The following is a 13,909-nucleotide window of genomic DNA, read 5'->3' on the forward strand; positions in this document are numbered from 1 at the left end:
CCCAATACTGTGGTCCTCCCCAAGGGCGTCGATACGGTCAATCCCTCATTAGTAGACTCTGTCGACAATCCAGTCGATCGGCAGAAATCCTCGGACATGAATGAGTGAGAAGCGCCAGAATCAAACAATACTCGGGCGATGCATGAAGAGACGGGAAGTATACCCTCGACGACTCCTCCGGATGACTGCGGGTCCTGCTGAGCCGCGTAGAATCTCGCCTGAGCTGGCTGGGGAGGTGTCTGTCCCCTCTGAGGTCCCTGGTGCTGCTGCCACCTCTTCAGGGCTACTGCTGCCTCTGCTGCTGGGGTCTCGGCGGCCGAGGTAGTTGTGGCCGCCGCCGATGGGGCCGCCGTCTTTGGAAGAAGCCGCCGAGGTCGCGCCGTGGTGTGGTGCTCTCGGCGGATGTAAGTGAGGCTGCTGTGATCCTCTCGACCGCTGCAGATGAGGGCGAGGGCACTCGACAGGGTCCTGTCCCACCGCATCCAAAATAAGTCCCCGCAAACTGCCGGGGTGGCGCCGGAGGTGCTGCTGGTCTGGTGCTCTAGTAGGTGGGTGGCTCCTATACCTCGTGGTCGCCACCGCTGGGGAACTACCGGAGGGGGTCGGCCTCTTGTCCCCTCCTCTCGATCTCTGTCGGCTGCACGCCACCCACTCGATCTCGTAAATCGAGCCCTCCGCACTACACTGAAAGGTCGGAAGCTCGTGCCCAATCACACGGCCTCGAAGACCGTAACGTAAGCCGCTCTCGAAACGGCAGGCCTTCCACCCCTCATCATCAACCATATATGGCGCAAACCTCGATAGCGCCACGAAACGAGCCGCGTACTGAGCCACGGTCATGTCTCCCTGCACCAGAGTCTCGAACTCTAGTGCTCTCTGACGTCGAATATGGTCAGGGAAATACTGCTCCTCGAATCGATCTACAAAATCATCCCATGTCCAGATATAGTGAGGTCCTGCGACGCGGGTAACCGAGGTCCACCAGTGCTCGGCCTCGCCCTGAAAAAGAAACACCGCCAACCGAACTCGCTGCTCGGTCGTACATGACATGGTATCAAAAATCTTCTCCACATCGGAGCGCCACCTCTCAGCTGCTGTCGGATCTGGCTCACCCTGGAATCGTGGAGGATCAAACTGTCGGAACTCTCGAAGTAGGGCACTCTCGCGCTCCTGCTCTGCCTGGGCCGGTGAAACAACCGGGTGTCTGCTCTGCCCCTGAAGTGCGGCCGTCACAGCCTGCAGCATCTGCTGCAACTGAGAAGCACTCACGGATACGGTCGGATCTGCACTGGTATCTGGTGGAGGTGCAGCATCCTCAGGATGGGCGGTATGAATCTCTGGTAAAGGAGCGACATCCTCAGGCTGGGTAGTAGGAATCTCTGGTGGCAGAGTAGGGGTCGTAGGTGGTAATGCGGGAGCCGCAGGTGGTGGAGCTGAAGTATCCGATGGTGGTGCGGGAGTCGATCGGGTCACTCTCCTGCGCGCCATGTCCTACAGGAAAGAGTGAAGGTGCCTATCAACTTAAAGGCTCGCGAAGGCATGCACGTTAAGGGTCTGTAATAAAAGATCGCTAGGCTATCCGAACTTAGGACTTAATCATTCATAGCAGACATGTAATGTTGTTCTTGGTTATTCCCGAGTTATGCTCTGATACCAACTTCTGTCACGCCCCGAACTCGGAAACCGGGCTCACAAAATTCCCGATCGCCGAATCTGGCGCCGACAGCCTCCGTAGAACCCCATTCTCGGACCCCGGCACCCATTCACCAGGTTCCGATCCTGGGAGACTACAAGGAGGGTTTCATCAGTCTGAATCATAATGAGCATAACAAAAAGCATAACCCACAAATAATAACCACAAGAACACCACCACAAAATCCACTATGATAAAAAACTTTTTAGTACAATGCGACTGAAAGGGGAAAATACAATGTAATAAAAGAAACAAAACTCCAAAAGCTCGGCTGCACGCTCCAACTACAGCGAGACTATGGCTGCGACTGCGTCCTGGCGTCACCTGCACGCATCAATCGTGCATAAGCTTATCGAAAGCTTAGAGGGTGGTGTAAGTGTGTGCGCAATGTAAACGTGCTCAAAATGCAAGGTCAGAGTGATGCGGAATCATGGTGATGAGCACATGAATGCAATCAGCCGTACCAAGGCTATGCAGTGCAAGATATGAATGCTATCGGCCATAACACAGCCATGCGATGCGAGATACAACTCAAGCATGCCAATCCTCATCATGTATCAGTACAGTTCTCATTCTGGATAATCACCGGGGTTCAATACACCCCAAATGGCACTGTCGCTCTCCTAGCCGCACAGTCCAAGTGAGCGTAAGAAACCTCACTATCCGCCTGACCAATAGTCTGCCAATACCTATCCGGCACGTCGATAGCGGACCCATTCGCGAGCTGGTCAAACTCAGCCTAGTATTGCCCCCTACCCTCGGGCGAGTAAGGCCACACTCCTTTCCAACCGACCACGACACAGTGGGAGACGCGGCCTCCTGGTATTCGGCCCTCATGCGCTCGTATATCCACTCGGTCTCGACGTTGGAGTCATCCTCTGGTACCATCGGGTTTAGGGATTTTCACCCAGGGACATCTATGGTGCCCGTATGCTAGAATCAAATATTTTCGGTCTCCAATCCTGCCATCCACGATGTATCTGTAAAGGCTATGGCCCTGATGTCGCTAGGGCATATAGTAACTATAATCACACAAATGCAAGTGCATGAGTCACATTATCAGTCATGCAACAGTCTTGTATGTACCATGCACTTATATGGGGCAACCCCGCCTGTCAGGGAGCTCATAAACAGTCTGCCTAAAGGCATATGCTATGATCGGTCACTCCTCACATCAGGCATACATATGATGCGAATGATCATGAACCATGGATCTATACTAAACATGTTATGTGGTGATGGGCTCTGATCAAAATGAAGATGGGCCTGGACGCCCTATATACTACAGGTATGGGCCTATTAATGGGCCTTAGGGAGAATCATAATGCGGACATTTAACCGACATTATCCTCAGAATGTGGACATCAAACCAACATTGCTCCCAAAGGATGGCCTTCCACGAATCACACATTTCAATGGGCCTTTTGTACATCTTATTGGGCCTCAACCCATGGGCCTCTAATACATCAAATGGCCTCATACATGGGTCTCACAGATACATATCAAGGTGGGCCTCAATGACGGGCCAAAATTGCATCAACATGGGCCTAGTCACACGGGCCTTGCATACATCACAGTGGGCCTCAGGATATGGGCCCTAATACAAATCAAGGTGGGCCTTGACAAGGACCACCAATGCATGAATATGGGCCACCACAGTGGGCCTTAATTTATCTCCAAACGGTTGGACTGTTGGATGAAACACATGCATCATGATAGAGCCCACACTAATGGAGGGTGTGGTTTACAATACATACATAAGCGGGGCCCACCAAAATGCTTGTTTTCCACCCTGCCTAAGGCCCAATATAATGTTTATTTTCCAACCACTGATCATAAGGTCGTGTGGACCAGGGTAGGGCCCACCAAAATATTTATTATCATCCAATCTATTCAAAAAGTCACGTGGGCCTGGATAGGGCCCATTGTAATATTTACTTTCCATACTACCTGTTGATGGGGCCGTGTGGACCAAGGGCCCACTGAAATGTTTAATTTTCATACAACCTGTTTACAGGGCCACGTGGTGAAGGGGCCCACTGTAATGCTTATTTTTCGTCTGACCTGTTGGGCCGGTCACGTGGGCGGGGAGCCCACTGTAATGTTTATTTAACGCCCAACCTGTTGAAGAGGTCATTGGACGTTGGGGCAGATGTGGGGCCCACCGAAATGTGGTTCACAAATCCAGCCCATTCATTGTGTGTGTCCCACAATTTTAAGGGTCCAAATCAAGTTTCATTTGCATCCAAAACTCAGGTAGGCCCCACCAACGATTTTATATGCTTTAGGCATGTCTTCACATGATTTTAGATGGTATGGCCCGCCTGAGTTCCGTTTAAATCTGATTCTTGGGATGGACGGTTGGTCCATGGGGACCCATCAAATGCACGGTTTTGATGCCCGAAATGCATCACGTGGGGCCCATAGCTGGGGCGGTGAGCCCCAGCCCAGTCGCCCGTCCGTCACCCGCTGGCAGGGCTGCTGCATGCGCTGACAGCAGCAGCAGCAGCTGTAAGTGTTTCTTTTTCTTCTTTTTTTTGAAAATCAATTTTTTCCACGGTTTTCCTGAGGTAGGGCCCTTATTAGATCGATCCAATCCCGCCACTGGTCCCTGTAGGTTGATTCAATCCCATAGAGTCCAATATTGGGATATTTCAGACATACAGGAGCATCAGGGAGGTATTTTAATGGTAATACCGTTATTTCCTTTGGTATGGCCCGCTTGGTTATCAGATTAGTTCAAATTTTTGGTTCAACGGCTGAAATGAACTGGGTAACGAAATAGACGGCTTAGATTATATATATACATCAAGGTGGGGCCTGCATGAGTGGCCCACCATTTGGCTAGCTCATTAGTACCGCCCATGCCATTTACACTTCCCAACTTGCCAACGTCCAGCGTCCAGGGACGCTGGACGGCATGCATGAACACATTATCATGGTGGGTCCCACGTGGACGTGGCCCACCATCATATATGTATATACATATACATAATATATATATATATATATATATATATATATATATATATATATATATATATATACACATACATAATATATATTATATACCTATTATATAAAATAAAACATGTATAGAATGCCTTGGGCCCATCCAAACAGTGGATGGTGTGGATCATCACCTGTAATAGAGTGGGCCACACGTCTGATGTAGATGGACGGGTAGATGTAACACATATTGGTGGGATCCACACCATCACAAAGGAAGAGAGAGATAGAAAGAGAGATATACGGTGAGATAGAGGAACCCCGCCACTATGGGCCCTCTTGATTAAATCACATACATCCAAATGGGTCCCACCAACAAGTGGGCTCAAAATTTTAAAATAATGGAAAATCACCCACCTTATCTTCCTTTTCCTTGCTCCCTTGGACTCCTTAGCTCCTAACCTTCACTTTTAATGGAGGTTGATGAAAGATGAATGGTTGAGATTGGAGATGAGAGGGTGTAGATGGAAGATGGAAGGTGGGCCACACTTGAGAGGGAGAGGAGGCTTGGACGTTTGAGGCTTGGGGTTGCTTGGAGAGATATGAGAAATGAGAGAGAGAGAGAGGGGTGATAAGGATGGGTGAGGTGTGATGGGGGATGGTTTGGGTTGAAAAATTGTAAAAGGGGTATGGTTGATGTTGAAAATGGGAAAAAGAGGAGTGATGAGGTGGAAAGATGGTAGACTTTTGAAAAAGGTGGAGATAGGTTGTTGTACTTGATGTATGGGATGTATTTATGGTTGATTGATGGGACTACTTGTAGAGATTCCCTCGAAATCCGCAACGCGCGGTGTTTCTTCGGAATAAACGCTGATCGGCATCTTCTTACCTGGGTATCGGTTCGGTGCGCAAGTCATGGCGTTGGAACCGCGGCGACGACGCGGTCGCTATGATACAACTTTCAGATCAAGCCGACGTCGGTGCGCGGAACCTGGCTTAGGATCATGCGCAAACACCGGATATGGTGCGAAGGTTGCCGGAATTTGACCGGAAGGACCGCGGAAGTTAACGGAACAGTACGGATTAGGACACGGGTCTTACATTTGTCATCACTCAGTGCTTGTAATAGACGCAGTGATCTTATTCAATTCGAGTAAATTTTTAAATCAACATGAAAGAAAAAAATTTAAATACCACTACCTAGGTGACTGTTTTAGGTTGTGCAACAACCTCATTAACCTGCAAACTTTTTTCTCTGCCTCTTTAATTTCATAGCCTTCTAGTTGTTTCATGTACATCTGTTCTTCCAACTCCCTATGCAGGAATGCAGTCTAGACATTCATCTGTTCCAGCTCAATATCATATTAGCATTACGCCAAAATCGCGAAGCAAAAAAATGCTTGGTTTAATGACGGATTTAGTCCGTCGCAAAAAAAAAGCTTGGTTTAATGACGGATTTAGTCCGTTGCTAACAGAAAAGGTCTCGCGCAACTTTTTACGGAAATTATGTTGGTTAGTGGCGGGATTTAGCAACGGTCCAAAATCTGTCGCTAAAATGGAATTTGTGATGGATTTGGTTCGTCGCAAATTCGGATTTTGGTTCGTCGCAAATTACCGCCTGAAATCTAAACAACAATCATTGACGGAATTTATACTTTTGCAATGGAACATGGTCTGTCGTAAATCACTATTATCCCATCCTATACACACACGTGCACACACACACACACACTTTATTGTAGCCTAAGAGGTATTTTTAATAGAATTTCGATGATTTATTTGTATCTAAGATTATTTTTGTATTAATTGATTGAATACATTAAATATTTTTATATCAATTAAGTGGAAATTATTAATAATTTTTTTTGCTTTGCAATATCACGTGAAAAATCCTAATCCATATCTTTAGTATTTTATTAGAAATTGAGATTTTAGAAAATAAAGTTTGAAAAAAATTGAGATTAAAAAAATCAAGATTTTGTTAAATAATTGACATTTTGAAAAAGAAAATTGAGAAGTTAAAAAAAAATAAAATTAGTTGAGAAGTTTAAAAAACAACTAACAAGAGAATAATTGAGAATTTGAAAAAAAAAAAAAAAAAAAAAACTGTGATTTGAAAAAAAAATCAAGATTTTGAAAATTTTTTAAGGAGTTTGAATAAAATTAATATTTTTGAAAAAAAAATATAGATTTCAAAAAAAAATGATATTTTGAAAAAGAAAATTGAAAAGATTAAAAAATTTGTGAAAAATTTTACAACTTCGAAAAAATATATATATTTTTTGAAAAAGAAATTGAGATTTTTAAAAAGTTGACATTTTGAAGGGAAAATTGAAAAGTTTTAAAAAATAAATAATAATTTGAAAAAACACCAAGATTGTGCTAAAAATTTTCATTTTGAAAAAGAAAATTGTAAAGTTGAAAACAAAATGGTGCTTTTGAAAAAAAAAAAAAATGGCATCTTGAAACTTTTGATAAGTTCGAATAAATTGTTTAGTTCAAAAAAGGATTTTGAAAAAAAATTAAAAACTTTGATAACAAAAATAATATTTTGTTAAAAATTTTGAAAAAAAAAAGAAGATAAAAAATGGACAATTTGACAGAAAATTAACATTTTGCAAAACGAAATTTTAGTAAACATTTTTTTATAATGATTTAAAAATGAGTTTTAAAAAGCACTTGTGTTTAATAGAATTAGCAACTTTTGCCCTAAACTTCAATATGATTTTTTAATGAATTGATTGAATGCATCGATTGTTATTAGTTTTAAATTTTTTTTTTTTAATCAATTGAGTGGAATTTATGTTTACTTTTGCATGAAAAATGGTTTATAAATGCATCACAATATGACATGAAAAATCCCCTATTTTGTAGTTTTCGAAAGAAAAAAAGATAGTAAAAAAATGAAGTAAACTTGGAAAGAAATTGAGATTAAAAATAAATCAAAATTTTGTCAAAAAAAAATAAGAAGTTAGAAAATTTTGATAGAAAAATTTGATTTTTTTTTAAAAAATGGCATTTTCAAAAAATTGAGAAGTTTGAATAAAATCGATAAGTTTGAAAAAATTGATTTTGAAAAATTTTGAGATTTTTATTTAGAAATTGAGATTTTCTATTTTGAAATAAATTAAGAAGTTTGATAAAAGAAAATGAGAATTTGAAAAAAAAAAAAATGTGATTTTGAAGAAAAAAATTGACATATTTGAAAAAAAATGATAAAGTTTGAAAATTATATATATATATATATATATATATATATATATATATATATATTGAGATTTGAAAAAAATCTGAATTTTTACAAAGAAATTGAGATTTTGTATTTTGAAAAAATTTGAGAAGTTTAATGAGATTGATCAAATTCTATGATTAGGCCATCTTAAAAGCTAATCTGAAAGGTCAAATGTGTTTAGAATGTGCTAATTAGGATAAAGAACAAAATTCAACTCATTGCGACCTGAAGAAAATCAGATCCGTCCAAAACACTCTTTAAATGAGCATGATCAATTTGTCAAGATCTTACTTAGATTTTGGACAATTTGATTAGATGTTTAGATTAACTTTCACTCAAATCCAATCGTTGGATTGCAAGATATGGCCTATCATATTGTTGATCAATCATGTTCTTTTAATATCTTTCTCATCCGAAACCCGATTGGGGTGAGTGACCATTCGAATCGAAGCCTTCGAAAAGTAGAATAGACTGACTGGATCAGATTTCTAAATTGCAAAAAATTTTATGTCAAAATTGCACCATGGAAATAGTGTTAATTGAACACTTACCATTAAAAACTTCTCGAGGGCCATGAAAGTTTTGGATTAAGTTGTTATTTGTTTTTTTCCCTACATCCAAGTCTGTATGACATAATCAAGAGGTTGGATGTCAAATAAACATTATAGTGGAGCCTAGGATATTTAAAAATAAAATAAAATTGAAATGTTGAAAAATTTTGACATTTGAAAAAAAAAGTTACACTTTGAAAAAAAATTTGAGAAGTAGAAAATAAAAATGTGACTTAAAAAAAATCGGCATCTTGAAAAATTGAGAAGTTTGAATAAATTGATAAGTTTGAAAAAAAATGGATTTTAGAAAAAAAAAATTGAGATTTTAAAAAAGAAAATGAGATTTTGTATTTTGAAAATTTGAAAAGTTTGTTAAGAAAAATGACATTAAAAAAGAAAAAGAGAAGTTTGAAAAAAGAAAGACATTTTGATAAAGAGAATGCAGGAGTTCGAAAATTATAGAAATTTTGAAGAAAAAAAAATCGAGATTTTGATTATAAAAAAAAACTAACATTTTGAAATGGAAAATTGAGAAGTTTAAAAATAATTGTAATTTTGAAAAAAAAATTGACAATGTTTGAGAAAAATTAAGATAATGATTTATTTTTATTTTTAGTTTTTTGATTTACAAAATTTTGTCATTTTAAAAAAGAAAGTTGAGAAGTTGAAAAAAAAAAGTGATTTAGGAAAAAAAATTAGCTTCTTGAAAATTTTGAGAAGTTTGAATAAATTGATAAATTCACTTGTATAAAAAAATGAACCTCCAACTATTTATGCATACACACAAGTTCACCAGCACAAAAAAAAAAATTAATGCCCTAGTATAATGAAGTGTAATTGCAAGAAATACTAATAATGATGAGATTGATCAAATTTTATGATCAAGCCATCTTAAAATTGATCGGAACGGTCAGGTATGTCCGTAATGTGCTAATTAGGACAAAACAAAATTCAACTCGTTTACATCTAAAATGAATCAGACTTGTCCAAAACACTTTATATGGGCACGATCATTTTGTCTAGATCTACATAGATTTTGGACAATCCGATTAGTCCAAATTGAAAAGTAAATGACTTCATATGTTTAGATTAAATTTTATTCAAATCTGATCATTGAATCGCAAGATATGGCTCATCATATTGTTGAGCAATCTTGTCCATCCAATATCTTTCTCATAAAAAACTCAATCGGGATGAGTGACCAGTCAAATTAAAGATCTTGACAAGTAGAGCAGATTGAATGGATCAGATTTTCAAATTGGGGCAAATTCTTAGATCAAAATTGCACGGAAACTTGCTGACCTAATAAAAAAATGAGTGAGGATTGAACGCCTGCCATTGAAAATTTCCTGTGGGCTGTAAAAGTTTTTGATCAGGCTGATATCTGTGTTTTCCCTCCATCCATGATTTTTTTAACTTATGAAAAGATTATATCTCAAATAAACATCATGGTGGGCCCTGGGAAGGTTTCAATCGATGGGTGTCACTGTCCCCCACTGTTTTCTGTGGTGGGGTCCACTTGAACTTTGGATCTACCTCGTTCTTTGGATCATCAACCATGCGTCTCATCATATCAACGGTTTGGATCACCAAACCATGGCCCTGAATTTATGAAGATTCTATCTTCCAATCTTAGGATATTATACACTTTTTCGTTTTTAACCGTCTATTGCAGGCAGCGACTATAAATGTCAAGATCATTCTATCGATGAAATTATTTATATATGGCCAAAACACATGGAATAAAGTAATCAATGGCCTAAATTTTGGAACCATGGGCTCTACCCGTCACAATAAACGACACGCGTGCACAGAGTAAAAGCCCGTGTTGTGCCCCTGGTTCTAGTTTTAGTTCTAAATGTGCTAGTTTTGGGTCTAATGTAAAATGGTGGTGATTTATGCAGTCACTAGTGGAAATGATATAAGGTTATCCACACCATCAAAATAGTGGGTCCCCTTGTAGATGGTTAATATTTACCTTTTATCCATATTATACAGTCTTAACCATCTGGTAAATGGGCCTTAAATGTATGGCTGAAAACTTAGTTTATTATATAATTTGGTGTTAAACTCACATTTTTTGGATGTGAATCAGAAACTAATTTTGAAGGACGCATTTCCGAAACCCTCTTTCAACGTCTTTCCCTCTCTCGCTTTCCCTCCTGCTCTAGCTCTGGCCGTCTCCCTCACTCGTTGTGACTCTTGTTCTCCCTCCACCTCTCCGAGCAATGCCGGCCCTAACCCATCTCCAATCAAAACATTTCAGCACCGTCCAAACCCCATCGTTTTCGCCCCATTGTCGCCGGTAGGAACTCGCTGCACCCGTTGCCGCTGCACTCATTTCCATTGTCGATCTGGTGGTGGATCCGGGATGGATTTGCTATTTCAGGAGAATCAGGGTATATGGTTTTTGCATAACCCCTCCATCATCCCGAGCGTCGGGTTCTTGCAGGTAAATTCGTCCATATTCTCTTCTTATTCAGTTGAAAATTGGGGATACGGTTTGTACATTAGCTATTTGTTGAATTTCCTGAGAGAAGGCGGGATTTGTCTTAGAACTATGCTTTTGTTTTGAAATTATTGCATTAATCTGTTCTCAAAGAATTGAGATTTGGATTTCAGGTTGATCATGATTCATGGCCATCCATCCATTGGTAACCATCGTGCATCAAGAAGTCTATTGCATCAAAGTTGCTTTTTATGATTCAGTTATGTTATTTTTAGCTTGTATGGTCACCTTACTAGTGATATCATGTGCTCTTGTTTTAGATAAATATGCTCTCTGCCATGAAGTATGTATGGCAGATCTAATTGTTTGATCCGTGAAGTGAAAGATGCGGGTAGGTAAAGGAGAAAATAAGACTAATTTTCAGCTTGAAATTGGTTTTGAGTAAAGAAATTTCTTACCCTTTTTAGCCTTTTGATATCTGCTATGAGATTTCTGAACTGGCAGACATCTATGGAGAATTGGAGATGAAGGAACTACACATCGAACTGAATGATAAAGTATCAGAGATGAAACGACTGCAATCTAAGTTGATCAGAAGAGACTTGGAAGAAGAAACAGAGGAACCTGCTAAGAGTAGTTTAAAAGCTGTTATTGCGACCTTAGAGAAGGATAATGCCAATCTTAAGGTTGATACTTTTGCACATTCCAGAATGAAGTATGCTTTTGCTTTGTCTGTAGCAGTTGTTATTGGTATTTCTCACGCAACATCTGTTTTACCTCAGCCACATTCTATATGCTTCCAATTATTTTTATTACTTCAATATTTTTTATAAGTTTGGGATCCCGCATATGGTGTGACAAGCTCTCATTTAATGTAGAGAGAGAGTTGATCTTGAGGCTGCCTTGGAATGGTGCTAGAGCAACTGTGCAATTGGACCCACCTCATGATAGCTTGTTCTTGCACCCGATGTCAACATTACGGAGTTCATAAGCTTGGGGTATTTCATCTATTTTCCTGTTATTTCTGTTTTGTGGCATGCCTTTCACGACATGAGAAATGGCGTTCTGACTGTCTGGTTTTTCTTTCTTTCCAAATTTGTTTCACAATAATGTTTTCATTATCTTTCAACTGAAAAAAGAAAAGAAAGAAGAAAATAACGAAGTGGATGTAGAACAAATGAAAGCAGAAATTTGACGTTTCAGTACTTGAATTGAATGTTCTGAATCTTTTTTCTTAACTAGTGTATGGTGGTGTCTTTTGAGTAGGGGTGTATATAGAGGAGCCTTTGGAAATACCAATCATCAGTGATTTGACCATGGTTTTGGGTTTCATCTCTCAGGTATATAGCCTCTTTCATCTCTTCTATGTTCTTTTCATGGTTGGAGGGTGACTTTGAGTAACGATGTAGCGTGAATCCTGACACCTATTCGTAATGGGATTTTAGAATTTTACTTTTTGGATGCCAGTTCGGACTCCTCCCTGCGTATTTCATTCTCATGAGATTCATTCTCCTTTGGCAGTCGAAAGCAGTTAGTGTGGTCGTCGATTGCACTGACCCAAATGAATGTAGGTCTGCCGCAATGTGTATTTGTCATGCAAACCATTCATCTGGTGTGCCCCATCAAGATGAATGGACACAATTCAATCATTTCCACAACTTAGGTGGGCCAAAAGAAAAGGTGAACATGCAGGTTTTAGCGTGATCATCAATTGTTCCCTGCGGTTTGTCCCATCGACTCTAGTACTGGGATGATTCTTGGTACATATGGTGAAAACGAGTAATCAAAACGTGCACCAGATTCCATACACACATCATGGGTGGGCCGTAAATATCTCGAACGGACAGTTTAATTACATACATGAAAAGCGTATGTGGTCACTTCTCTGATAATAATAGCACATTAACCATGTATAACTAATCCATAGCCTTATATATACATAATAGCCGTGGATTTTATGTCACAGTTTGAGAAGGTGATCGGCATAGCTCTTCCATTACCAATAACATAGCATTGGTCTTCTTCTTCTTCTTCTTCTTCCACAGTTTGAGAAGGTGATCAGCATAGCTCTTCCATTACCAAGAAGAAGAAGAAGAAGAAGAAGAAGTATATATATATATGGGAAAAGGTACTATGCGCTCGACCTCACTAGTCCGTCCTATGAGGAAGCATTTGCTGAGAATGGGAAAGAGGAGGTGATGGTTTAAAAAAGGACCTTGAACAAAAGGAGTACTATATATATATATATGGGAAAAGGTACTATGCGCTCGACCTCACTAATCCGTCCCATGAGGTCGAGCTGTGGACCCCACCATGATGCGTTTCGAACATCTAACCCATCAGTCAGATGCAACATTCCATTGTGGGCCTAGTTCTCAAAAATCAAGTCAATCCGTGACTTGTGTGGGCACACCACATACAGAAGTGGGGAGGGGCCGTGCACCACCGAGATGTGGTTTGCAAATCCAGCCCATCCATTATGTGTGTCCCACTTGTATGAGGGTTCAGACCAAGTTTCAGCAGCATTCAAAACTCAGGTGGGCCCCACCAAGTGCTTTTATATGTTTTAACAGTGTTTCACATGATTTTAGATGGTATGGCCCACCTGAGTTCCGTATACGGTTGATTTTTGGGATATCCCATAATTTAGAGGGTACCCATCAAATGCACGGTGTTGATGGTCGACACGCATCATGGTGGGGCCCACACAGCTCGACCTCACGGGAGCTAATCGTGAGGTCCAGCGCATAGTACCTTTTCCCTATATATATATATATATATATATATATGGGGTGGTAGGACCTTATGTCATGGAACAAGGAAAAGCTTTTTGGTAGCGCACATGTGAATGCTTTGTGGTGGAATCTTTGGTTGCTTTCACATCTATACGTTGTTATTGGTAGATCTATTGGGATACATATTTCTATTGTGTCTGTATCGGTCCACTTCCAAAGCACAAGGGTGCTCCAGCTGGGGACCACTTGATTAGTAATTTGGACCTTGCATGGGTCAGATTTTTCTGCATCATCAACTCG

General features: G+C 40.2%; 1 protein-coding gene across 1 annotated transcript; it reads left to right on the top strand.

Annotated features, from left to right (window-relative positions):
• Nucleotides 1–441: 441 nt before the first annotated feature.
• Nucleotides 442–11,134, top strand: LOC131254942 (uncharacterized). The gene is made up of 3 exons (XM_058255642.1): nucleotides 442–660; nucleotides 10,521–10,877; nucleotides 11,048–11,134. Exons 1-3 carry the CDS (start codon nucleotides 442–444, stop codon nucleotides 11,081–11,083), a joined length of 612 nt encoding a protein of 203 aa, XP_058111625.1. The 3' UTR covers nucleotides 11,084–11,134.
• The last annotated feature ends 2,775 nt before the right edge of the window (nucleotides 11,135–13,909 follow it).

The sequence above is a fragment of the Magnolia sinica genome, chromosome 9 (assembly GCF_029962835.1).
Source record: "Magnolia sinica isolate HGM2019 chromosome 9, MsV1, whole genome shotgun sequence".
Taxonomy (NCBI): domain Eukaryota; kingdom Viridiplantae; phylum Streptophyta; class Magnoliopsida; order Magnoliales; family Magnoliaceae; genus Magnolia; species Magnolia sinica.